This window comes from Orcinus orca, chromosome 10, assembly GCF_937001465.1.
Source record: "Orcinus orca chromosome 10, mOrcOrc1.1, whole genome shotgun sequence".
Classification (NCBI taxonomy): Eukaryota; Metazoa; Chordata; class Mammalia; order Artiodactyla; family Delphinidae; genus Orcinus; species Orcinus orca.
In genome coordinates, this window is record NC_064568.1 from 1,035,751 (window position 1) to 1,061,071 (window position 25,321).

Below are 25,321 nucleotides of genomic sequence, written 5' to 3' on the forward strand. Positions count from 1 at the left end.
GCACAGCCTTCGCGTCAACACCTTCTGCTCCTTTTCCTTTTTATTAGAAAACAGATCAAGAAAATATACACACTTCAGCCCATCCGCCAGAGTGGGCTTTGGGGGGGGGCGGGCGGAGGCTAAGGGGGATCAGAGCAGTCCTGGGGGCCCAGGCCGCAGGGAGCTGCCCTCGGCCAGCCTAGCCAGGCCTGGCCCTGGGATGTCAGAGTCGGGGCCGAGTCGCCGAGCAAGGGGAGGGCAGGTGGAGGGGGAGGTGGCCCCCAGCTGAAGCAGAGGTGGCCGCAGGCAAGTGGGGGACAGAGGGCGGGACAGGGCCTGCACGGGGCCGCTGCCCACGCACGGGCCTGACCCCCTGTCCTCCTGGCCGGGGGCTCTGCACTCCCCAGCCGGCCCTCCACAGGCCCCCAGGCCCTCCCGCCCTCCCGGGGCAGCCAGGCTAGGTGTTGATGGCCTTCCAGCGCTCACTGTCCGTGCTGTTGACGCTGCCCGTGTGGCAAGGCATGGAAGCCACATCGTCCAGGTAGGCCACCCCCCCGGCCGCGTCGAACTGCGTGCTGGCGGCCACCGCCGCCTCTAGGCCTTCCCGCCGGGCCACCGCATAGGGCTGGGGCAGGTGCACGTCTGGTTCCTCGGTCTCGTCCACTTGGCATTTGTAGGAGAAGAGGATCTTGGGCTCCGAGCTGGGGGGGAGAAGAGAGGCAGGGGAGCCTCACCGTGGGTCAGGAAAGGCCTTCCTCGCTGGGGCTGGGCAATGAAGCATCGGACATGGCAAGAAACGTGCTGACAGCCCCCTATCACCCACCCCGCGAGGCCCCCTTCCTTGCTTTGACGTTGGAGTCCGCTGGGACACCGGTATTAAAAGCGGCCCTCCTGCTGCTGGCATGGGAGCCTGGCGAGTGCCTGCTTTCTCACCGTAAAATGGGTGGAAGGATTTGGACCCGGGCAAATGATGGGCCTTAAAACAGCACCTGCCCACAGTGTGGGGCAGACGCGGGCCCAGACCCCTGCCCCGCAGCACTAACTACTGCCCACCAGGTGCCCGCCTGTCTTCAGTCCTCTGGGTAACTGTCCAGGGAGAAAGCCTCACTCCCCATTTACAAAAAGGAGCCTGAGGCCAGGGAGATGAATCACGTGTGAGGTCATGCACATCAGGGCTGGGAGGATCCAGTCTAGTCCTTCTTGCTCCAGAGCTGAGGCACCCCTGCAGCCCACCCTCAGACCTGGCAGGCAGGGAAGGGGGAGCTGGGGGCAGAACGCCTGCTTCCACCACGTCTGAGTCACAAAAGTGTACCCCACCCCACATTCACAGACACACTGGACTCCCCCCAACACTGCTCCCCACTCCGGTTGCCCCCAGATGGAACACAAGCTCCGCGAGCTCAGGGGTTTGTGTCTGCTTTGTTCCCTGTTGTGTCGGTGGCTGCAGCAGGTGCTGAGGAATGAGCTGATCTATCCTTAAATGAAAAACACAGTGCAGATCAGCAGGCACGGCCTGTCTCTCTCGTGAGAAAAGTGCACGTCTTTGTGTGTTGTGTACGTAATGTGTTATGTCTGTATTTATATATATCTGTGTGAACCTATGCGTGCCTGTATGGGTGTGGTATATGCATGCATGTGCATATAAACGCATATATGTGTACAAGTTTACGTGTGCGCACATGCACGTTACACACGTATACATCTGTATACGTGTGTGTATGTTTATAGGGGCGCATGCATATGTGTGCGCGCCCGAGTGTGCACGTATATCCGCACGCACGTGCATGTACACACATGTACCCTGTCCGCCTCCTCAAGCTCCGGCCCCAGCCTGAGCTGCCCCCCAGCCCTGAGCCCAGAGGCTGGGATGCTGCAGTGGCGGCTGCGCATGCCCAAGAGGCAGAAGGCGTGATCCCGACGGCGGCCACGCGGGGGCGCCCGCAGCCTGGAAGCTGGGGGCGAACAAGCCCAGAGCGCCACCTGGAACCCCGCCCCCCAGTCCCCCTCCCTGCAGCCCCCGCTGGAGGACTCACCCGAAGAAGCCCCGCAGGAAGGCCACGTAGATGAGGGGCGCGAAGAAGCTGAAGTAGAGGAAGGTGGTGGCGTCCACGCAGCTGGGAGGACGGGCAGGTTAGGGTTGCGGCGGAGCGACCCGGCCGGCCCCCGCCCCCTCCCCGCCGCCCCCCCGGCCCCCTCCCGGCCACCCCCGGCCCCGGCCGCTTACCAGAGCCCCTCGATGACGTCTGCGCACAGCAGCGCGCTCCCCAGCCCCTGCAGCAGGTTGAGCAGCGCCAGGATGCCCGCGTACACGTAGAAGCTCCTTCGTGCTGCAGGGTGGGCGCGCATGAGGTCCTGCCCACGTGTCGGGACCGGACCGGCTCCCTGCTTCCCGCCCACCCAGAGCCGTCCGCTCCAGGCCCCCGCAAGGCCAACAGCCCACCCCGCGCCCAGCCCCGTCCCCAGGCGCTCACAGGGCAGGGAGATGCGCTCCTTCAGCGGGGTCTTGGGGAGCACGACCACCAGAGAGTAGACCTGCGGAGACACTGGCGCTGACCGGGACGCAGGGAGCTCCTGCCCAGTGCTGAGCCCGCTAGCAGGCCGTGCCCGAGGCTCCGGCCACCCCCCAGCTCACCAGGAAGAAGAAGCAGGAGCTGACGAGCCAGAACTGGCGGCCCCCGTGCCCGTAGATGTTGAAGTCCTCAGCCGACAGGTGGGCATCCGGGTACAGGATCTCCAGCGTGCCCTGCAGCGGCGGGCAGGGGAGGGTCTCAGGGGCTCCTGGACCTGGAACGCCCCGTCCCTGGGCTCCCCACCACACCAAGCCCCGCTCTGCCTGGCGCTCCGTCCCCTGCTCTAGCCAGCTCTCCGGCCACGCCCTGCCCCGCAGCTCCAGCCCTCAGAACAGGCCCGGGGAGGGGCAGCCCCCAAGTAAGAAAGGGGTCTCTGGATGCACGGGTCTCAGTGGGATCTACAGACCTGCACTCTCCCTACCCGGACTGCTTGTTGAAACGGTAGGTTCAACCTACTGGATCGGAATTGGAGAGGCCCAGAACCTGCCTTGTTAGCCAGCAGCCCAGAAGATTCCTTAGCTGCATTTAAAGTCTGAGCCACTGGACACTCAACTCTGACTCAGGGCCCGAAGGCAGTGGATGCCCAGCCCCGGTGACCCCCGGGGCTGCCCTCCCCCACCTCACCTGGGTGACGGAGTAGGCCAGGGCCAGCACCGTGGTGATGGCCAGCACCCGCTTGATGCTCGACTTGCTCTCCAGGTGACCTGGAAGAAACGTGCTGGTCAGTCAGCGGGAGCCAGCCTAGGGAACCACGGTGGGGTCGGCCCCAGCCAGGGAGGGGCAGGGGAGCCCTGGCCGCAGCAGCAGACGCACCAAAGGCGAGGCCCAGGATGACCACGCTCAGCTCGATGGCCAGCAGGAAGAAGCGGGTAATCTCCCACAGGATCTGGACACAGAGCGGGCAGAGCGTCAGCCTGGGGGCCGGCTGCCCCCTCCCAGTGCCCAGCAGCCCTGCCAGCAGGCCCAGCCCCACCTTATCAGCAACAGTCGCAGCATCTGAGGCGCTGACCGTCATGGACACCACGGCCCGGGCGATGCCCACCAGCGCCACCACGAACACCTGGTGAGTGAGAGAGGGGTTGGGAGGTTGGCGTCGGGGGACAAGAGCTCCGGGAATCGCAGGGCCTGCACCCCACACCCCACGTCTGCAGGAGCCCTCAATTCCTCAAGAATGGAAGGATTCCACACTAAACGAGCCGCCTGGGTGGGATGCAGGGAGGCCTGGCCTCCCCTCTGGGCCTTGGTTTCCTGGCTACGCTGACAGCCTGGGAAGGCTTGTTAGGGTGACGTGGTGCAGCCAGCCTGCCGGGTTCTAATCCCAGACCTGCCGCTCGCTGCCTCTGGGACCTGTCTGTGCTGCACCTCATCTACGAAATACAGGGAGACGGCACCCTGGGATCCAGCTGGGACTGTCAGTTTCTCAGTCACTACTACCCCGCCCCCACCCACCCCACCCCACCCCGGGCTTCTGTGAGCTTAAGTTCAGTTTTCTGACACATATGAACAGAAGAGCCCAGATTTGTACACTCTGTCCTTTGTGCCTTGAAAACCATGTCCCATCTCAGGGAGGGTGACACCACTCAGGGCCATGTGCCCACGGTGTGCGGGCCCCCACGGGGCTGGAGCTCTGCGCAATCTCACTGGGTGCTCACGGGAGCACCGCAAACTAAAGCAGGTCCACGTCACGTCGTGTAGGAGAGCACTGAGGTCCAGAGAGGCCAAGTTGTTGGCCCACGGTCACTCAGCACAGCTGGGGTTCAGAATGCAGTGGGCTTTTTCCCCAGCCCAGCATCCATTCCCCTTCCCTCTAGTAACCATTCCCCAATTTTCTTCCTGGGACCACCACCCCTCCTCAGTCCATACAGTCTGGCTGAGCTGACCCCACCATCCCAGCTCCAAAGTGTCCCTTTCCCTGCTAGTCACAGAGTCTGGCTCAGGGATGAACAGGGTTTCCAAGGTGGGCCACTCAGAGGGAACTGCAGATCAACACTGCAGCATCAGGAAAGAGGTACCCTTCTGCTGGAGTTGGCAGGGAGGTTAGCTCAGAGCTGCTCTTGGCTACCTCTGATACCTTATGGGGAGAACTCATCTGCGATAAGGCCAGAGGAGAGCAGAGATGCAGACAGAGAGACAGTCCTGCTGACATCAGTTAATGCCCTGGATCCAGCCATACCCGAAGCTGGTTTTTCATTACAAAGACAGCTTAAGGCAGTTGGAGTTGGGTTTTCTGTCACCAACTGGAATGAACTCACCAGGATATAGAAGGTGATAAAAATGGGGCTGGAGGTGACTCGAATCTTGGCCCGAGCAAACGGAAGCTTCCAGAGCAGGAAGATGAAGAACAGCACGTTGGGGACGAGCAGCAAGAGGTCCCAGTACCGGACCCTAGCAGGGGGGTGCAGAAGGCGGCTCACTGCTGGGGTTTTGTCTGCAGCCCACCCGGCTCTCTCTCTCTCTCTCTCTCTCACTCACACACACACACACACACACACACACACACACACTCACACACACTCACACACACACACCCGACCCCGGAAACCCCTCGTCACGCAGCCCGGCACGACCGTGCTGGCCTCACCTAGAGGTGCCGATGTCCTCGTAGAGCAGCAGCAGACAGCGGTGCGGCACACTGATGTTGGGCGCCGGGGGCGGGGCCCCGCTGGCCCAGATCTCCTCCTCCGGGGTGTCCATCCCGCCAGCCGCCGGCCCTGGGGGGTGAGAGCCACCACGTGAGCAGCGCAGGGGCTGTGCAGCCCTGGGCCTCTGGTGGGTGGTGGGGGCCAGCAGGTGGGGGGCAGGTGTGGCGCTCCCTCCCGCCCGGGTCGCAACCCAGCCCCTGACAGGGGCCATTCCTCGCTGTCGGCTCTGTGTCGGGGACCGGACGGCGGCAGCAGCACGTCGCAGGGAGCACATGGGCCCGGGCGGCAGCGGGACGTGACAGATGCCAGCGTTTAAAACGATGACTGAACAGACTGGGCTCCTGACCCGGCGCCCCCGTTTCTGGGCCATTCGCGACAGCCCCAGGCGGGAGCAGCCCAAGTGCCCCCGTCAGCAGAACTGACACGTCAGCGGGGCGTCCGCGTGGCCGGTGGCACGCCGGCCAGAAATGAGAGTGACTCCTGCCCTGCGGTGACACGGAGGGCCTGGCAGCCGGCCACTGAGCAGAGCCCGGCCAGCTGTGGGCACGCGGCCTGCCCCTACACGGGCACCAGGAGGGGCGCCCTGTGGAGGGCCGAGGGCGCGGGGCCAGCCCTGGACCCGGTGGCGGGCATGCTGGCGTGCTCCAGTGTCGCGGTTCATGGAGCCACGCACCTGTGATCCGAGCGATTTTCCGTATGGGTTACGCTTCAGTAGATTTAAAGAAATGGAAAAGATGAATCGTTTATGCTGAGAGCGCAGGTCTCCCGTTCAGCAAGGAGCAGCGCAGGACACCTCCTGCAGGGCTTGCAGCGAAGCAACAGGATCCCGTGCTCGTGCTGCTTTCACGTCCCTGGACAGCAGGCCTGCAGGGCAGCACCCCGCGGGCCAAGCTGTGGAACGAGCGCTGCTCTGCCGAAAGTGGGGAGATTCCGAAGCGGGAGGGCCGGGACGTAGGGCTCAGGATCCCCATCCTTCTCTCCCACAGGCCACCCAGCGGCTCTGGGATGGCGTCCCCCCGGCAGCCTGAGAATACAGCAAGGACGGGAGGTACTGCAGGCGAGAACGTGTGCCTGACACGGCAGGTCCAAGGAAAGAAGCTGGTTTCCTCCCCGTTCCCGCGCTCTGCACCCTTCCACCGGTGCTGACGCGGCCGAGCACCTGCTCTGAGCCGGCAGGTCCAGGTGCCAGGACGCACCTGCCCTCTTGGGGCCCTCATTCTCGGAGGGGAGGCCGACAGCCAGCACGAATACCATACTTCAAAAGCAAACCTCTCGTAGAGGTAAGTGCTAAGAAGAAAACACAGTCTTGGCCTGTTCAGAGGGCAAAGAGCAGGCTGGGAGAGAGAGGAGAAAGGGCAGGGGCCAGGTCAGCCGGGACCACCGGCACGGTGAGCTCACTTTAAATGCAACAGGAGGTGTAGGAAGGCGGGCGACGCGGCCCCGCTCCCACGTGGAGAGGCTGCCGTGGCGGGGCAGGGAGACCGAGGAGTGCCCGGCCAGGCCGGCGAGGACAGTGGCCGAACCGGCGGGGGCAGCGGGGGTGGAGTGGAGTGATCCGGGACCCCTTGGGGAGGGCTGGCCAGCAAGACCCGCAGACAGACGCACGTTGGGGTGAGGGAAGACGGCAGGGCAGGCTGAGGCCGGGGCTCTGGCCCGAGCCTCGGGGCGCCCAGCCCCGTGTCCCCGTGACACTGCCCCTCTGCCTCGCTAACAAGGTGCCCCGCCGTTGCAGGACCCTCCTTGATGCCCTGCGTTCAGGACAGGGGCCCCTTGCCGGAGCCAGAAGCTGAGCCTCGGCTGCTGTAAGCCAGAGGTTTCGGAGTGGGGGTGGTGTGGCGCAGCGCGGGGCACCTGAGCAGGGCGCAGGGTGCCCATGTGACACAGGGTCGGGGCCCAGGGCTGCCTGACGTCCTGCAGGGACCCCACACGGCAGAGAAGCCCGTGGGGATGAATGGGGACAGAAGCAAGAGGGCCGGATAGAGCGGGGAGGGGGGGCGGTCAGAGGGCTTCTCTTGGCCTTGCCTGTCCAGCACCCTATTTTCCCGTGGGGGCACCTCAGCACCCCAGTCCCCATCCACAGGGTTTAGGTACTGCTGACTCCACCCCTCCACCACTCCAGGGAATGTGCACATTGGAGTCCCACGTGGAAAGAAAGCCAACACAGAGGTGAGACTGATGGAAATAGATCCTGGAGATGGCGCCTTGCAGGAGCCCCTGGATCCAGCCACACCTGAAGGTAGATGCCCGCACCCCAGGCCGGACTTCTCAGTTACAGAATCCAACAAGCTCCCTTTCCTGCGTAGGCCGGTTTGACTCTGAGTTGCGTAGACCTTGCTTGTGCTTCTGGCTCTGCCAGGTTCTTTCTCCGTGACCTTGGGGGAGTCTTTCCCCTCTCTGGGTGTCACAGGACAGTAACACCGCCCCCCCAGCAAGGCTGCTGTAAGGATCAAGCAAGACCAGAGAAGTGAATGTCTACAAAAGGTCACACACAGAAAGGTAACTGCTGCTCTTCCTCCCGGAGGAGGGGCTGGGGGACGTGCAGCAGGGAAGGATCTGGTTCACGGGTCCAAGCGCCACTTGCTACTGAGTCTGAGGTGAGGAAGGAGAGCGTCAGCTAAGCCCCCTCCACCAAGCCCTGCTAGCTCTGTAATAACTGCAGAGAAGGCTCACGGAGCCCTGCCACCCTGCAGGGAGGTGCTTATGTCACCCCCCGCACAGAGCCCGGAGCCGGGCAGCGCAGACTCTCTGTCTCCAGAGCGCAGGCCCCCAACCGGCAACTTGCCAGGGGCCCCTCCTGGGGCCTTGGTGTCTCCACCTGCAGCCGGGTTTGATCCAGAGTGGAGTGTTGGTGAGAAGCAGATTCGGGTCAGGCAGGTCTGGGGGCTGAGAGTCTGCGTCTCTAACACCCTCCCAGCTGGCACTGCTGCTCTGTTGGCCCCAGAACCACACTTGAGCCACACCGGAATTGCCACTATGTGTCAAAGCTCACAAAATCACTGAAGCCATGATAAAAAGGACAATGCACCCTTCCCTGCCCGTGTGCAGTTGAGGCTTTCCACGGGATCACCTGCTGAGCCGCCACACCAGCCTCCAAGAGAGGGGGCTGCTAACATCCCATCACACAAAGGGGAAAGAGGCTGAGACAGGTCCGCCTGTGGCCTGTATTCCCCTCTCCCCACCACAGGTGAGCTCCTGGCCTTGCTGGCAGAAGCCCAAGCAGTGGCAAAGTAAGGGGTGCTCAGGAAAGGGGATGGTGGGAAGGCTGGCTGAGGGCAGGGAAGGGAGGGGTGAAGCCAGACCAGAGGCATGGGGAAGGGAATTCTCAGAGGGCAAGTTCCTGGGATGCCAAGTGCTCTGGGGCACCGTCTGGGGCGTTTCTTCCACCTGGGAAGGACTCTCCTGACCTCACTAACATTCCAGAGGCCTCTTCCCGCCCACCTCCCTCCCTCCCTCCCTCCCTCCCTCCCTCCCTCCCTCCCTCCCTCTGTGGGCAGGATGCCAACTGGCTAGGGTCCTGCGGGCTGGACCTGCTGTGAGACCCTGGACCAGAAGGACCTTTCCCTCTGTGGGCCTCCGCTTTCCCATCTCTCATCTGTGCACTGGGTCTGACCACCCAGAGCTACTGGATGGGGAACGCTGGGGCAAACAAAACCCTGAGCAGAGAGGCTGCTGCTTAAACGCCTCTCAGGGCTTCCGACCGGAGCTGGTTGATGAGCCTTAAAACCCTGGAACCGAAACAGGGTGAGGAAGACTCCACAGGACAGAGCCAACCCCCTAATTCTTCAGCCTTGGGGAGGGGGGAGGTGGACCCTGCCAGGAGCCCCCAGGAGGAAGGACAGCCCTGGGCCTTCAAGGTCCAACCTGGCCTCACCCCTGCCAACTGCCCTGACGATTCCCTTCCACTCTGCAGCCCATCTTTCAGCCTGTTCTCCAAGCTGCTGTGCTGTTCCTACCTCAGGACCTCGGTGCGTACTCCTTCCCAGCTGCGGCTCACCATTCGGGCCACCTCCTCTGAGAAGCCCTCCCCGACTACCTCTGTCTGAAGCGGCCCTCGCTGTGTGTTGTTCAGCCCACGCATCTCATGACCCAGCCCCCCAGGACAGCAAACGTTGTGAGTGGACAGATGAATGTCCAGCAGAGTGCGGCCCAGCCCTTCTGGGGAGTGGGAGGACCGTCTGGGAGGCTCTCGGCCCCGTCCCTACTGCAGCGTGAGGGCAGGTCACTCCTCGCTCCCTATCCAGTGGACCCCCGCCCTCTCGGGCCCGGGGAGCCGGAAGTGGGACTCGGCCACTCGCAGGGACGTCTTCCCGCACGACCTGGATCGCAGGGTCCGCAAGCCCGGCCTCCCCGGGGACCCAGGACGCCGGCCCTCTGCGCCCCCTGCCTGCCTCTGGGCGGGAGGGTCGCTCCCGGCGGCAGGAGCGGCAGGCGGGACGGGGGCCGCCGGGATCAGTTCCCGCAGCTGGGGCAGGAGAGGGGTCCCCTCCTTACCTGAGGCCCCGGCCGCCCATCCGCCGCCGGCCGCGGACCCCGCAAGGCCGCGGGACTCGGCCTCCGGCGCTCGGGCCGGGGAGCGTCGCCCAAGAGGCGCGGGCGGCTGGCTCCCGCAGACTGGGTGGGCGGGCGGGCGGGTAGGGAGACGCCGTCGGGCCCGACACCGCGCGGCCCTTCCGACAGCAGTGACCCGGAAGGCTGGCGCGTCCTTTTCGTTCCGCCGAAACTGCGAAACAGCCACTGTCCCTACTTGCGGCACGCAGGCCCGCCCCCAGTCCGCAGCGGCCTATAGGAATGGGGTTACGCAGAAAAGAGGGCGCACGTAGCGGGAGGAGCCAATCAGATCCCCAGGGGGCGGGGCGGCTCGCCAACCTCTTAAAGAGACAGCGCACGGCCCTCTCGGCCGCAAGGGGCCTTGTCTTCAGCTGTCCGCGACCTGCGCGCCCCCCCCCCACCCTCGCCCGCGACCTTTCTCCCGCAGGCGGCAACCGAGCGTCCGCGGAGGAGCCTCCGCCGCCTGCCTGAGGACCTCTGGTCCCGGGGGACAAGCTCCGCCCGGACCGGCGCGTCCCCCGCGCACCTGTCCTCGCGGCCGCGGTCGACGCAGTGCTGCGCACCCTCCGCCTCACGGCAGCTCTTCAGAACAGCTGTAATTAGTCGCATTTCAGGAGAACCTGAGGCTGAGACGTTAAGTGCTTGACCGAAGCGACAGGACCAGGAAGTGACAAAGCCCAGATCTGGGGTTTGATCCGCCTCCTCTCACCTCTAACTACAGGCAGCCAACTCCTGGAAGCCTTCCTGGATTAACCTCCTGCGTCCCTGCTGTGTTGACTCCTCTTTCCCCTCTCCCGGGTTCCACCATGTCAGGTCCCTCCTGCTTCTGAGTCCTTATCCCTCCCAACATATCCCTCCCACCCGCTCCTCACTGGGTGCTCAAGCCATACTGGTCTCTGTTTCTGTTTTTTGGCTATACCAAGGCTTGTTCCTGCTTGTGGGTCTGCACCTGTCCCCCCACCCCCACCCCGGCCTGGCTCCTGTCACATGACCCCCCTTTCCTGCTTGACACCCTAGCCAAAGTAGCTGTCCAGTCTCTGTCACACAAAGCCCCTTTATTTCATTCCCAGTGTTACCAAAACTGGGTTCGTCTGTTGGTGGACGTCGAGCGGAAAGACACAACCAAGGCAAAGAGCAGGAGAAGGAAGAACTGATCACTTGCAGTAAGTAAGGAGGACATAGGGGACTTTTCCCAAATTCGTGCTTCCCCAAACAACAAAATTGGGGACGTTTTAAGCTAAGGGTACATGCGTATTCATCAAGGGGCTTGGGCAGTCTAAGTTTTAGTTAATTGAAGTCATGAGGCTCAGAGGTGGTCACCGTCATCCTCCCTTAGGGTCCAGCTGATCTGATGGTTGAGCTCTTCAGACTAATTTTTGCCATTGAATCACAACAGGGAATCTTTACAACTGATACGTTGTCTAGCGTTGTTACTTCTCTCACCTGATAACAGTTTGTTTCTGCATTCTTTTGCTCCTTTAAGATCATTCATTACTGAGACCTGTTTAAGGGTAAGCACTGTGGCCAGGCTTCCATCCCAACCAAGCCAAAAATGGCTTCTCTTATGTCAAGAAAGCCATTCCTGGGTCTCTTTCTCGGGAACCACCTGCCCCATCTGCTTACACAGCAGCACAGTCTCTCTAACGGGTTCATGTTCATTTAGTCACTTCCTAGTTCAGCATCAGCCTCCCCCAACTAGAATGGCAGTGTCGTGAGGACAGGGCCATGCTTCTCACGTTCCCTGAACGTGCGGAGGCTGACTCAGGGCCTGCTGCTTGTCGTAGGCACCCACTGATCACAGTAGCCCCAAGATACACACCTCGTGACACCACACTTGTTTCACAGCTGGGCTGGAATGAGACTGGGCCCCAGTCTTTGCCTTGCTCCTGTTCTGAACAAGGGGAAGGTGAGGAAGCCGCTGCCTTGTGACCATCTGGGACCCAGTTTATCTGGACCTTGGTCAGCGTGCAGTTTCTGTATCAGCCATGAGCTGATGCCATGAGGCGCCTGTCTTCCTGAGTGGACAGCTCCAAGAGTTTCTGCCAGGAAGTTACATGCATTCCCCCTGCACACCTTTAATCGGCAAAACAAGTCATAGGCCACTTCTGACCTCCAGAGGCAGGAAACTTCCCTTCCACCCTGTGCCAGGAAGGAGGAGAAATGGAGAATCGGTAACTAAGCCAAATGACCCCCCTCCCTCCATCTTTGTTTTTTTTGAGACAGTACAGACACTTTGGAGCGGGCGTGGGAGGAGGCGGGAGTTTGCTCTTACTACCACCATGCGCAATTCTGCGTTTTGTACGCTGAGTTTTGGGCCCCATGCATAGGTTTCAGTGGGATTTCATTTGTGGAGTAATGAGGGTAGCTATCTCCCCTCCCTCCAGGGCAGAGGAGTGCTGACACACTGCAGTGCCCCCTGCACACCAGACAGAGCATGGCAGCAGCGAGCTTCCCTGGATGGTAGTTCAGTAGATAAAGATCTGACTCTCAGGTTCCCTCCCTCGCCTGCACCAGGCTCAGGGTGGTGTTCCTCCCGAGGCATGGCTGACAGGAGGAGATGGTGCTGCAGAACCGCTCCCTAAATAATAGACACAAGTGCTTGGCTCAGCAGCCGGACCACAAGGCAGAGGCATCCAGCAAGCCCTGCGCAGGCTCAGGCCCAGGCCCGGGCCCGGGCCCGGGTCCGGGTCCGGGCCCGCGGACACTGAGGCAACGTGGCAGCTGTTGTAAGCTGCTGGATTCCTTCCCTGCCTTCCTCCCGCGCCCCCATCTCAGAGGTGACGCTGTCACCCACCCAAGCCAGAATCCTGCTGCCATCCTGGGTGCCTCCCTTTTGCTGCCCCCGGCCCTCAGGACCGAGAGGCTCCATCTCCTGAATACGTCTTGGACATTTCCCCTCCTTGTCATCGCTCCCGCCCCTACCCGGGGCCCCATCCCGAGATGCTTGTTCACCGCCTGAAAGTGCCAGGGCAAGAGGGCTGAGATCCAGCCCTGCCCTGCTCGCCTGCCCCAGCCCAGGCCGCCTGTACCTGGACGAAGAATCGCAGCATACTCGTCCCTCTGTATCCTTGGGAGATTGGTTTCAGGCTACCTGCAGATACCCAAATTCAAGGATGCTAAAGTCTCATATAAAATGGTGCAATATTTGCACATAACCTGTGTACATCCTCCTGTACACTTTGTCATTTCTAGATTACTTACAATACCTGATACAATGTAAATGCTATGCAAATAGGTGTAACTGCTGTGTAAATAGCTGGCCTACAGCAAAATCAAGCTTTGATTTTTGGAACTTTCTGGAATTAAACTTTTTTTCTAACCACCCTGTTGGTTGAATCTGCAGATTTGGAACCAACTGTAACTGCTTCCAACCTGCCTCGATCTATGTCCACCCCTGGCAGCCTGAGGGATTCTCCTAAAACCCACGTAGCTCTCCACTGCCCTCAGGCCAGCTCAGTAGAAAGACTTGGTGATCTTTCGTGACCTGGGCTCTCCAGCCTCAATTTTTGTCCCTTCCTGAACATCACAAGCGGTTTAACTGGAACTAGGAAAGTGCTTGCAGATGCCCACCGTGCCCTGCTCTCCACATCTCTGCGCACGAGGCTCTTGCTACCTGGAACACCCCTGCATCTCGGCTCCCTCGGGGGGGGGGGTAACCCCCACTAGAACGTCACAGCTGGCCTCCTACCATCCCCCGCCTTTCGGCGCTTGAAGGACGCAGCCTGAGCTTTTGGAGGAGTTGACATCACACAGTAAGAAAACGTCAGAAAACAAGGCCCCCAGGCGGCCACAGCACCAGGTCGTACATCTCGGCTGGCCCCGCAGCACAGAGCGCGGGCTAGGCGGGGTCTCGGGCAGCGTGGGCGGGGCCGCACGCTCGGGCCCGCCCCCGAGCGCCGGCGTGACGAAAATGGACGCCAACGTCATGACGTCGTGCTCCCTCAGACGCTTCCCGGGCACGGGCGGTCACGTGGGCCGTTTTTCGCGCGAAAACTGGTTGTTGCTGGCGGAGCGGAGAGGAGCACTGAGCAGCGATGGCGGTGAGCGCGCCGGAGTCTGTGCGTCTGCCGTGCGGGGCGCGGGCGGTGGGGGGCCGGGCGCGGAGCCGATTCCCGTGCTCCAGTCGGGCGGGTCTGCGAGGCCGGCGGGTCCCACCCCGGCAGCCCGGGCCCCCGGCCCGATCCGCGCGCTCGGGCCCTCCTTATCGTGCTGCTTTCGTCCGCAGCCTCGTCAGCTGACTGCCCCTCCACCAACCTGGGTCTCCGACCCCTTAGGTTGTGGCCGCTCTCGTGTCCCGTCTCCCCTGGCAGCTCCTGGTGCACCGGGGGCCCAGAAGGGCGGGAACGCGTGCTGGGGGGAGGAGTAGGCGGTAAACAGGTAAACCAGCTAACCAGGTAGCCTCAGTGGGTTGTCCTGGAGAAAACGGGGTCGGGTGAGTCACGGTGTGTGTGAGGAATGAGCCGGCCCCGGGCGTGGAGAAGCCCTGGGCTCAGGGAGCGTTCCAGGCAGAGGGAACAGCAGGTGCAAAGTGTGCAGGCTGGGAGGGGTTTGCAGCGTGGGAGGACAGGGTCAGCCGTGGAGAGGGAGACCCTATGGGTGGGGGCGCCACCGTACAGGAAGCTGAGTGGGCCCTCACCCCCTCCAACCCATCTCCTCTTGCAGGAATCATCCGAGTCTTTCACGGTGGCGTCCAGCCCGGCCCCGAGGCGGAGAGCCAACGATCCTCTGACCTCCAGCCCTGGGCGGAGCTCCCGGCGCACGGATGCCCTGACTTCCAGCCCCGGCCGCGACCTTCCTCCCTTTGAGGATGAGTCGGAGGGACTGCTCGGCACAGAGGGGCCCCTGGAGGAGGAGGAGGAGGATGGGGAGGAGCTTTTCGGAGATGGCATGGAGAGGTTCGGCGCTCAAGACCCTGCGCTCAGCACGCTCTGCTGGGGGGCTGTTGTGTGTCCCGGGGAAGCAGATATATCGGAGCCTGCTTGCTTTGAGCATATCTTGGTCCAGGGTCTGGGGGGAGACAGGTTCATGGAGCCACAGCACATGTCCGTGTAACTTGCTGTGTCGACCTTCGAGTTAGACCCAAAGGCCTCGGTAAGCCCCAGCTCCATGAGATGTGCACCCCAGGGGGCGCAGGGCATCTCTAATCCGGGGCCACGTCAGGGACCCCAACTGGGAAGGACAGGAAGCAGGTAGCCAAGAGTTTCTCTGCAACTTCAGAGGAACTGTGTGTGTGGGGGGGTGATTAATCAAGATTTAGATTTAATTCAGCCCACAGTTACTGTGCTTAATCTGTAGCAGATCTCGTGTTCACACTTATTGATAAATATACGAACGTAGTAAAGGTTATGGAGGCTTATTGCTAAGGTGGTGGAGGAAAGCTCTGTGAGTGAGCAAGGTTAGATTCCATTGGTGTCTCACCCTGTCTTAACACCCAGGACTTGGCCTATACGTTAGCACTAGAATTATCTGAACGCCCGGGAGCCTCGTGGAGGTTCTGCTTTGGGGCTCTCTGTACTCTGACGTGGGGGCTTCACACTTGGTGTGTATGAGAGTACTGTTCAGGCCGCCCCCCAGGCCACAGGGAGAGCCCTTTGGGAGCATCCAGGGCACTCTGGACCGTTTGGATCTTCCCTTTAAGCTCCATCACTCCAGGTGATGGGCCTGGGTGTGCGGCACAGGCCAGACAGGGTCTGGAGGGATGAGGAGTCTGGGCAGAGCAGCCCTGAGCAGCTTCCCTGCTGTGCCCTGTGAGGTTGTGCAGGCAGGACGCCCCTCCCCGGCCGGCCACCCTCCATCCACCCCCTCTGCGTCTTCTGTCCTTCCCTCGCAAGGACGCCTGGGTAGAGGTATCTGAGGACTGGATGGGCCCAGTGAGATTTGGGTTTCATGGCTTGTTTAAAAAACAACCTTACTGAGCTATAATTTTTACAGTGTAAGATTTATCTCTTACAGGAATACAATTCAATGCGTTTTAGTAAATTTCCTGGGTGGTGCACCTATCACCACAATCCAGTTTTTTCCGTCATCCCCGTAAGATCCCTTGTGCCTGTTTGTAGTTAATCCCCATTCCCTTCCCCACCCCTAGGTAACCAGTAATCTACTTTCTGTCTCTTTGGATTTGCTAGTGCTGGCTGTTTCGTGCAGGTGGAGTCTGGAATACACACGTCGTTGTGTGCAGGCTTGTTTGGCTTACTGTGTTTTTCAGGGTCCATCCACGTTGGAGCCCACGTCAGCACGTCATTCCTTTTCGTGGCTGAGTAGTACTCCATCGCACGGACAGACTGCGTTCTGTTTACCCATTCATCAGTTGGTAGACGTTTTGGGTGCTTTACACTTTTTAGCAATTATAAGTAGTGCTGCTAGGAGTTTCTTATGTGAATGCATTTTTAAGTTCTCTTGGAATGGAATTCCAGTTCCTAGGAATGGAATTGTTGTGTCACGTGATAACTCTGTGTTAATTTTTTGAGGAACTGCCAGACTTCTCCAAAGCAGCTGCACCGTTTTACGTTCCCACAAGTGGCGTATGTCGTTCGAGTTCTCCACATTCTCACCAACACCTGTTATCTTCTGGGTTTTGACAACAGGCACCCTAATGGGGGCGAGGCGGTATCTCACTGTGGTTTTGATTTGCATTTCTCTGATGACTAGTGATGTGGAGCAGCGCTTCGCGTGCTTGTCGGCCATTTGAGTATCTGGAAAATTTGTCTTCAGATCCTTTGCCCGTTTTTTATCAATAATTTGTTTCCTTGACTTTTTATCATTGAGTCGTAAGAGTTTTTAAAAACTTACTCTGGATGTAAGGCTTTTAGCAGACATGTGATTTGCAAATATTTTCTTCTCAGTCTATGGCTTGTCTTTTTAATTTTTTTTAAATGGTGGGTTTTGATGTGTACAGTTTTAAAACTTTGCTGAAGTCTAATTTATCAAATTCTTTTAAATTGACCAATTAGAATTTCACTGCGGGCATTTCACATGACTTGAAATTCTTTTTTTTTTTTTTAATTTATTTTTATTTATTTATTTTTGGCTGTGTTGGGTCTTTGTTGCTGCGTGCAGGCTTTCTCTAGTTGCGGCGAGCAGGGGCTATTCTTTGTTGCGGTGCGCGGGCTTCTCATTGTGGTGGCTTCTCTTGTTGCGGAGCACGGGCTCTAGGTTGGTGGGCTCAGTAGTTGTGGCACGTGGGCTCAGTAGTTGTGGCTCGCGGGCTCTAGAGTGCAGGCTCAGTAGTTGTGGTGCACGGGCTTAGTTGCTCCGTGGCATGTGGGATCTTCCCAGACCAGGGCTTGAACCCGTGTCCCCTGCATTGGCAGGCAGATTCTTAAGCACTGCGCCACCAGGGAGGCCCATGACTTGAAATTCTTAACGAGCTAGACAGGTACCTTTTCCTTGAGAACACTTAAGAATTTGGAAGCGATCAATCCAAAAGCATACCTGGTTCTGGGTTCTGTTTCTGGTGTCAGTAGTGTGGGATTATCTGAGAGTGTTCTTTGACAGAGTCTATGGCCAAAAAAAGAAAGAAGAAGTTCCCCAAATTACCACGTCCTCTGAGAAAGGGAGAATTCAAGAGGACCGTCGTGGAGCCAGTGTGGTATTGGAAGCAGCTAGCCACCTTGACACCCAGCTCTGTTGAGTGACCTCTGGCAGAAATCCCATCACCCCCCGCCCCCTGTCCTCGGTTTCTTCATCTTTCTGATGGAGGGTGATGTGTGCTTCCCCAAATCGCGGGGAGGGGAGCTGTGTTTGCCCTGGTGGGGGTCCTTGTTGAGGCATCAGTCCTTCAGATATCTGACAGGCGGTCACGTGGAAGGTCTCGCTGTGGCTGGAAGGACTGAGCCACAGATGTGTTCGGGAGAGGCTGGTTGGGCTGATGTGTGTGGGCCTCCTGGGGTCCGGGCTTCGAGGTGGGGCTGCCAGAAACAGGAGTGCAGGAGGGTTCCTGCCCATGGGGAGCTGTGTTGGCTCTCTGAAGGCCCTTCGAGCTGAAGGTTTTGTGGGTCCTCCGATTCCTCTTTCCTGCTGGTGCTCAGAGCTCCCCTTTTTCACTGTGGGAAAACCCACGTGACACAAGATTCCCGTCTCGGCCATCTCTGAGCGTAAGCTCAGTGGCATCACGGCACTCACGTGGTCGTACGACCGTCACCACCCTCTCCAGGACTTTCTTCCCCAAACCCAATCACGCAGGATTTCTGTCCTGTGACTGGCTTGTCTCACTGAGCACAGTGTCCTCAGAGTTTGCCCGTGTCACAGCAGGTGTCAGGAGGTCCGTCCTTTTGAAGACTGTGTCCTTTTCCATGTGGGATCCGTGGGGGAGCCTTTCGGAGCCTCTCCAGGTGCCCTGGCCGGGGCTCCGGAGCCCTCGGGAGCCCGGTTCCTGGTGGGGTTTTGTTTTGGGGTGTGGGTGCTAACAGGCTCCATCTGGGGGCCTCGCAGGGACTACCGCCCCATCCCGGAGATAGATGTCTACGAGCCCGAGGGGCTGGCCCCGGACGACGAGGACGTGGACGAGCTGACCGCCAGCCAGAGGGAGGCGGCCGAGCGGGTCATGCGGCAGCGAGACCGGGAGGCCGGCCGGGGCCTGGGCCGCATGCGCCGCGGGCTCCTGTACGGTGCGTTCTCGGGGAGCCCGGGGGAGGCGGGAGGCGGTGCGGGGAGGCGGGAGGCGGTGCGGGGAGCCGGCCCTGAACGTGCCCCCGGCCCCCAGACAGCGACGAGGAGGAGGAGGAGCGCCGCAGCCGGAAGCGGCGGCAGGTGGAGCGGGCCACGGAGGACGGTGGCGAGGCCGACGAGATGATCGAGAGCATCGAGAACCTGGAGGACCTGAAGGGCCACTCGGTGCGCGAGTGGGTGAGCATGGCCGGCCCGCGGCTGGAGATCCACCACCGCTTCAAGAACTTCCTGCGCACCCACGTGGACGGCCGCGGCCACAACGTCTTCAAGGAGCGCATCAGTGACATGTGCAAAGGTGCGCCTGCCCCGTGCCCGCGGGAGGCCGCCCGCCCTGGCCTTGTGGCGGCGGGTTTGACAGACGGATGTGCGGGGCACATGGGGCACCGGGGCCGGGGCCTGAGCCCGGGGTGCCCGTCTTTCAGACAAAGTATCGTGGGTCCAGCGCACTGTCCAGGGACTACGTACGTCTGGACCACAGCAGTCGTTTTTTTGTTTTGTTTAAAATTAATTAATTTTTTTTTTGGTTGTGCCGTGTCTTTGTTGCTGCGCGCAGGCTTTCTCTAGTTGTGGCGAGCAGGGGTTACTCTTCCTTGCAGTGTGAGGGCTTCTCATTGTGGTGGCTTCTCTTTTTGTGGAGCACAGGCTCTAGGTGCGCGGGCTTCAGTAGTTGTGGCGTGCAGGCTCCGTAGTTGTGGCTCATGGGCTTAGCTGCTCCATGGCATGTGGGATCTTCCCGGACCAGGGCTCGAACCCATGTCCCCTGCATTGGCAGGCGGATTCTTAACCACTTGCGCCACCAGGGAAGCCCCAGAAGTCATTTTTGATGGACTTACGATCAGGCAGACTTTATGTAAAAATCTGGATTACTGCTTTGATCAGCGTGTAGCAGCACGTTTCTGAACAAAGCAGCACGTGAGGCAGTGGCTCCTGGTCCCCCACCGGCCCTTCCTCTCCCTTTTGTCTCACATCCGACACGTTTCTTCGCGGGTTTCCTCCTGGCCTTGTAGGCACTCTGAGTTTGTGGTAGGCACCCCGTGTGTTACTCCACTGTATCCCCCCCAGGCACTTAGGTCCCGTTTCATAGGTTCAGAGCTTGAGGCCTAGCATCCGTCACTTCTCTGGGTCCCGTCGCTAACGCTGAGCGGACTTGGGAGCGAGGCTGCGCCTCCAGCTCCGAGTCAAGGGCTCGGCGGGCTCCCTCCCCTTCTCGCGGCGAGGTGGGCCTGCCCCAGCCTGCTCCGCGCTCAGCCTCCCTTCCCACCCCGCCCGCCTCAGAGAACCGCGAGAGCCTGGTGGTGAACTACGAGGACCTGGCCGCCAGGGAGCACGTCCTGGCCTACTTCCTGCCCGAGGCGCCGGCTGAGCTGCTGCAGATCTTCAGCGAGGCTGCCCTGGAGGTGGTGCTGGCCATGTACCCCAAGTATGACCGCATCGCCAGCCGCGTCCACGTGCGCATCTCCCACCTGCCCCTGGTGGAGGAGCTGCGCTCGCTCAGGTGAGCCGGCGGGGGCTGGGGCACCCGTGGGGGGTGGCGGGTGGCCGCGGCCAGAGAAAGCCCACCCCGTGGGTCCTGGCCTCACTGGCGGGCGAGGGTCCGGCCCCCGCCCTGTGGTCTCTGACAGCGCCTCGCCTCCGCAGGCAGCTGCACCTGAACCAGCTGATCCGCACCAGCGGGGTGGTGACCAGCTGCACGGGCGTCCTGCCTCAGCTCAGCATGGTCAAGTACAACTGCAACAAGTGTGGCTTCGTGCTGGGGCCTTTCTGCCAGTCCCAGAACCAGGAGGTGAAGCCGGGCTCGTGCCCCGAGTGCCAGTCAGCCGGCCCCTTCGAAGTCAACATGGAGGAGGTGAGCGCGAGGCTGGCACCGTAGCCGCAGGAGCCAAGATGCAAGTGTGTGTTGGCCCCGCGCTGGGGCAAGCAGGCCCATGTGGTCAGCCCACGTGATGTTCTCAAGAATTCAAGCCAGTATGTACAAACCAGACATTTAAAGTGTCAACGTTTATGGCTTTTTTTTCTCGAGCGGGAAGATCTGGTGAAACTGGGCCCACGTCTCCCCTGGCTGCCCCTCAGTAGGGCACCTGCTTTCCAGTCCAGACTCCCTGGTACCTGCCTCTCTGGCCTTGCGCTGGGGACCCCTGATTTGTAACTGTCTGCGACACTGCTGTGCCGTCTTCAGGAGGCCCTGCTGGAAGGCTCTGGGCCTTAAGACCTCGGGCACGCAACACCCGCCTTTGAACGTGAACCACTCCCAGTGTAAAGTGTGGCGGGCTCATCACGATCGCTGTGGTAGAGCCCAGACCCCCCCCTCTACTGCTCTGCTGCCACGAGTGATGGGCTGACACCTCACTGCTCTACGATTCTGAGAAGCGCCCTAGCTGTAGCCGCCTTGCCAGGAAAAGCCTGGCAGCCCGCAGGCAAAGGCTGCCCTGTTTCAAAGTTCAAGTGCGCCTTGCCTCGGGGAGCGACAGCTGCAGGGCTGGGCTCCAGCTGAGCCCATGCCTTTGCCCAGAGTCCCCCCGCCCCCTCCGTCTAGCTGGTCCCCCTCCCCTTTACAGGTTCCCCCTTCACACACGTTTCTTGAGAAGCTACTTGAACGAGAGCAGAGTTGCAGGCTCTGCTTGCAGGGCACCTGGGACAGTAACCGGTGGGGGGATAATAATTACGCCGAAGTCTCTGGAGCACTTGCTAGGTGCCACGTGGTGGGGGGGTGCGTTATGTGGTCTTCATCACACCTCGTGGGGCGGGTGCTGTTGTTGGCCCTATTTGACCTGAGGTCACCCAGCCAGGAGGTGGCCCAGAGGATTAGAACGCAAGCATTTTGATGCAGAGCGTGTGCTTAAAACCACCTTTTCCTGTGGCTCTTTTCTAGACAGTAAGTGAGATGATGGATGTTAGGTTGCATGCACAGTGCAGCCTTGTGACCTCGGCAGTAAGCCCACACGTGGTGTAACTTGTTTCGTGGGCGTTGGCTTCAGTGCTTTTCACGTGTGACGTGACTTCCTTCTTCCTGTGTGGCTGTGGCTGCAGCGTTCGACCCCCCTTCTGCGGGGCAGGCACGGAGAGGGGGAGGCCTCGCCAGGGCCACACAGCTTAGGCCACAGCGGAGCCTGGCTCCAGTGTCCACGTGCACTGCGCTCAGCTGTAGGGCCTGTCACAGGGCTCTGGCTTCTGGCAGGAGGGAGGCATCCCCAGGGGGGCGGGGTGGCAGGAGCGGGGACCGTGCACCGTGGCGCTGGTCACAGTGGCTCGCCCCCCTGCCATCGTAGATTCTGCGTATCCTAGTCAGTGGTGGGAATAATAACGCTGCTCTCCTTGCCCCAGGGCACCGGTCCAGTTCAGGTGACAAAGAATCGGTGCTTGGACCACAGCCCAGGCTTCGCCGGCTAGGGGCGGGTCCCTTTGACCATCTGTTTGTCCCGCGCAGACCATCTACCAGAACTACCAGCGCATCCGAATTCAGGAGAGTCCTGGCAAAGTGGCGGCCGGCCGGCTGCCCCGCTCCAAGGATGCCATCCTCCTCGCGGACCTGGTGGACAGCTGCAAGCCGGGAGACGAGATAGTGAGTGGCCGGGGGGCCGAGGAAGTTGGTGTGGGCGCTGTGGCGGGGGACGGGTGGCAGTGGCCCGGGGAGTGGGTCGAGGTCAGGTCTCCCATCTCTAGCACTGAGCTCCTTGCGGTGGGCGGCCAGCTGGGTGCTGGGCTTGGGAGCAGCGTGCTGAGTTACTGCTCTCCTGTCGGTGACCAGGGACCCGGAGGAGGGGTCGGGTGAAGCCAGTGAGGAGGCGGGCCCGGCCCGAGCTTCTGGCCCCGGGGTAGCCCTCCTGACCACTCGGTACCCCCCAGGAGCTGACCGGCATCTACCACAACAACTACGATGGGGCTCTCAACACCGCCAACGGCTTTCCCGTCTTCGCCACTGTCATCCTAGCCAACCATGTGGCCAAGAAGGACAATAAGGTGGCCGTGGGAGAGCTGACTGACGAGGATGTGAAGAAGATTATCAGCCTCTCCAAGGACCAGCAGATTGGGGAGAAGGCAGGTGGAAGGCGGGCGGGCGGGCGGGGCGGCCGCAGAGTCAGGGTGCCCGGGGCTCGCCGTCTGGCCCACCCTGCAGCCTCCGTCTTGGTGCCCGGGTCTTGGAAGCTGGTCCCTTCGTTTGGTTCCCTGTGTCCGCTCAGTCCACTTGCCTTGGCGGGGGCTGTGCTCCAGGGGAAGAACGTCCGGCAGCCCCCCTGGGCCTGTGTCCTGCCCGCGAGGACACGGGTGAGGTCAGGGTTCCTCAGGTTGTGCCGGGCTTGGACTGGAAGGGAAACCGGGGGGGCAGTAGGAAAAGCTTGTCTGGTGGGGTGTCCCGTGGCATCAGACCCCTGTCCCCAGTCGTTTCTCCAGGAATAGCGCTACCCCAGCACGGGGGTTTGCTTTTCCCTTTAACTGTAGGCTTTTTGCTGAGGTTGGGGGGACGGGGGTTTTCGTTGCAGAATTTACAAATACAGGCGATCCCTGGACAGTGCAGGGGTGAGGGGCGCCCACCCCGATTCTGTTGAAAGTCCACGTGTAAGTGGACCCACGCAGATCAAACCCGGGTTGTTCCAGTCTCAGCCGTAGGACGTTAAGTTCCTGTTGATAAAAGTTCTGCCGCACGGCCCTCGGGCTCCTGGGTCGCCGGGTGGCCCCTCAGGCTCGTGGCCCTCCCCCAGCCCTCTTGGCATCCCTCTCCCCTTGCCTCCCCACTTCCTGTTCTCTTGTTGGTGCAGGACCTCCCAGCTCTCTCCCTGGCTGCTCTGCTGCCGCACAGCTCAGGTCCTTGCACCCCCGTCGGCCACCTTTATTAGTCTGCCAAGATTGGGGGCACACGGGGTAGGCGGGTGTCCCTAGCCCCAGGAGGACAGGCACTGCAGTTCCACCAATGTGCTGGGTCCTGAGGGACCCTCCAGGGCCGCATTGTTCAGGCTTCTCGGTGGGAAGTGAGAGCCGCTTGTCGCCCTCATGGGGCTTGTCCTTCACAACAGCCCCGGCAACCTCCCCCCGCCCCACCCCCGCCGAGGGACACCAGTGCTAGTGTGACGGGCATGTTTTCAGAATCTCGACGGAGCCGGTTTCTGAGGGCGGGGGACTCTGGGTCCCAGGCCTGTGTCAGCTTGTCTACACACACCCGACGTGTGCAGGTGCGGGGGGTCCGTGTGCTTCTAGAACACTTCCCTAGCGCCCGCCTGCCCTCTGCCTGCCGTGACTTCCCTCTGCCACTTCGGAGACAAGTTGACGGGTGACAGGGAAGATCCAGAAACGGTCAGGCTCATTGGAACGGTTGGAGTCGGAGGTTTGCCGGCTGGTGGCTGGTGGGCCCCATCCAGCCTGCCGACGGGTTTTTTCCAACGGGTACGTGGTTCTGTGTTTTTGTTTTTCCAAACGTTTGAATGAGTTATCATTCCTTAGGAATAGGGAGACTTCACATAAAAACGTGGGCGCCCAGGTTTCGATATTCCCAGTCGGGTGGTCTGTGTCTGTAGGAGCAAGTGGTGTGCTGGGTGGCCGCCGCCCTCAGATGGGTTCCCTCCGGTCTGCCGGCTGCCCGCTGCCGTGGGCTCTCCCGCCTGCGTCCCTCTGGCTTCCACCCCGCTTGCCGCCGTGGGGTTGGATCTCGTGGGTGCTGGTGGGGTGAGGCGTTCGAGAGGTGTGTGTCGTGCCTGACACTGAGGGTCTGAAGAACTGACGGGAGACGCACGCGGCCCGAAGCCAGACTGAGGGTGGAGGTTTGGCGTCGTGCTCGGTGTGGTTAGATGCGCTGCCCCGGCTGTGAGCAGAGACGGGGTCGCACCCACTCGCAGAGTTGTTCTAAAGGCTCAGCAGGTCAGCGAGCAGGCGTGGGGTCTCCGCGGCCAGCTGTCGCGGTTACGGGTTGTTACAGCTGGGGCGCTGGGAAGGGCCAGCGGGAGGATGAGCACAGCTCTGGGGCCTGCGCGCGACGATTCCTGTGCTCACTGACCGTGCAGGTGGGTGCTGGGCTGTCTGAGGGCGGCGGGCGGTGCACGTAAGACTTACGAGTGTTAGGAGCCTGGGGTCGGGTCCTGGGCGTCCTCAGCAGCAGGTGGTCTGTTTCCTCCTGTGTGATGTGGAGGTCGTGGTGGTAAATGGAACCCTTGGGAAGTGGGTGGCACGCCCTAGCAGGCCTGGGTTTGGGTTCACCCCTCTTACCAGGCGCTGAGTTGCCCTATCACTTAAGGTAGGCAGGTCAGCACGGGTGCACCGAGCGGTGTGGCAGTGGTGTGGCCGCTCCCGTGCCCTTCAGGCCGGCAAAGACGGCACAGGGAGCCTGCGAGCACAGCAGGCAGGAAGCGGGCTGCTGCCCTTGGTCCCAGAGGGAGACATTACCTCATCCTGCGAGGTGCCTGGTGCCCACACAGCACCGAGAAACGGTCTGGGTGGAGAAGCCCAGGCTGGGCAGTCCTGGCAGGAGGTCTCCCAGCAGAGGTGGGGGCTCAGTAAGGGGGTCGTTAACGTGTACGGAGCGCCGAGTAGCCGCTGGTCACTGAGTGATTTGCAGAGGGTCATCTGTGTCTTGTTGTTGATGAGTAACCTGAGACGTGGGGCGGTGGGGGCCTGGTTTATGTGAGACGCCCACGTCACGCGGCTAACAAGTGGCAGAGCCAGGGTCCCACCAGGCCGTCCGGCCTCCACCCCTGCTTCCAGGGGCTGCCCTCTGCCCCCCCATGCGGTTCCCATGTGTGGGAGGTGCCTCTGAGTGTCGGGTTCCAGGGGACCCAGCTCAAGGTTATCGTGAGTTCCGGGGGACCCTGGCCCACGTTTTAAAAGTCACCACAGAAGTTGTGAGACGCGAGCGTGGCATGGTGTGGCAACCCTGCATGTCCTTTGCCAACTTCTCCTATCCCCGAGGTCATGGCTGGTCTGGGCTCCTCT

At 61.0% G+C, this 25,321-nt stretch overlaps 2 protein-coding genes across 8 annotated transcripts in view; one reads left to right on the forward strand and one right to left on the reverse strand.

Annotated features, from left to right (window-relative positions):
- Nucleotides 1–22: 22 nt before the first annotated feature.
- Nucleotides 23–10,396, reverse strand: TPRA1 (transmembrane protein adipocyte associated 1). 5 transcript variants are annotated; one of them, XM_033416069.2, is made up of 11 exons: nt 10,266–10,396; nt 5,131–5,260; nt 4,802–4,934; nt 3,523–3,609; nt 3,363–3,435; nt 3,174–3,253; nt 2,612–2,722; nt 2,451–2,511; nt 2,204–2,306; nt 2,013–2,093; nt 23–680 (listed from the first exon to the last, which is right to left on the reverse strand). In XM_033416069.2, exons 2-11 carry the CDS (start codon nt 5,241–5,243, stop codon nt 437–439), a joined length of 1,086 nt encoding a protein of 361 aa, XP_033271960.1. In that variant the 5' UTR covers nt 5,244–5,260; nt 10,266–10,396; the 3' UTR covers nt 23–436. The 5 variants fall into 5 exon arrangements, with proteins under 5 accessions (XP_033271960.1, XP_049571482.1, XP_033271957.1 ...); XM_049715525.1 differs by lacking the exon at nt 10,266–10,396 and adding an exon at nt 9,683–9,849 and having other exon boundaries at nt 5,131–6,215; XM_033416066.2 differs by lacking the exon at nt 10,266–10,396 and adding an exon at nt 9,683–9,834.
- The window catches only part of MCM2 (minichromosome maintenance complex component 2), a 21,775-nt gene continuing 6,750 nt past the window's right edge, over nt 10,297–25,321 (forward strand). Inside the window, exons 1-10 of one of the 3 annotated variants that reach the window (XM_049715501.1) lie at nt 10,297–10,427; nt 10,810–10,902; nt 13,083–13,797; nt 14,402–14,634; nt 18,170–18,345; nt 18,441–18,701; nt 19,682–19,901; nt 20,045–20,252; nt 21,831–21,965; nt 22,250–22,441. In XM_049715501.1, coding sequence (XP_049571458.1) covers nt 13,774–13,797; nt 14,402–14,634; nt 18,170–18,345; nt 18,441–18,701; nt 19,682–19,901; nt 20,045–20,252; nt 21,831–21,965; nt 22,250–22,441 — 1,449 coding nt within the window. In that variant the 5' untranslated portion in view covers nt 10,297–10,427; nt 10,810–10,902; nt 13,083–13,773. Of the gene's footprint in view, nt 10,903–13,082; nt 13,798–14,401; nt 14,635–18,169; nt 18,346–18,440; nt 18,702–19,681; nt 19,902–20,044; nt 20,253–21,830; nt 21,966–22,249; nt 22,442–25,321 lie in introns of all 3 variants that reach the window. The other 2 variants (XM_033416051.2, XM_004285450.4) reach the window with 2 other exon arrangements.

Coding starts and splice junctions, on each gene's coding strand:
- TPRA1 (XM_049715525.1), bottom strand. CDS start 5,561: ATGGCCCAGAAACGGGGGCGCCGGGTCAGGAGCCCAGTCTGTTCAGTC. Junction 3,254..3,362: donor CATCCTGGGCCTCGCCTTTG/GTGCGTCTGCTG, acceptor CGTTTCTTCCAG/GTCACCTGGAGAGCAAGTCG. Junction 2,094..2,203: donor GACGTCATCGAGGGGCTCTG/GTAAGCGGCCGG, acceptor CCGTCCTCCCAG/CTGCGTGGACGCCACCACCT.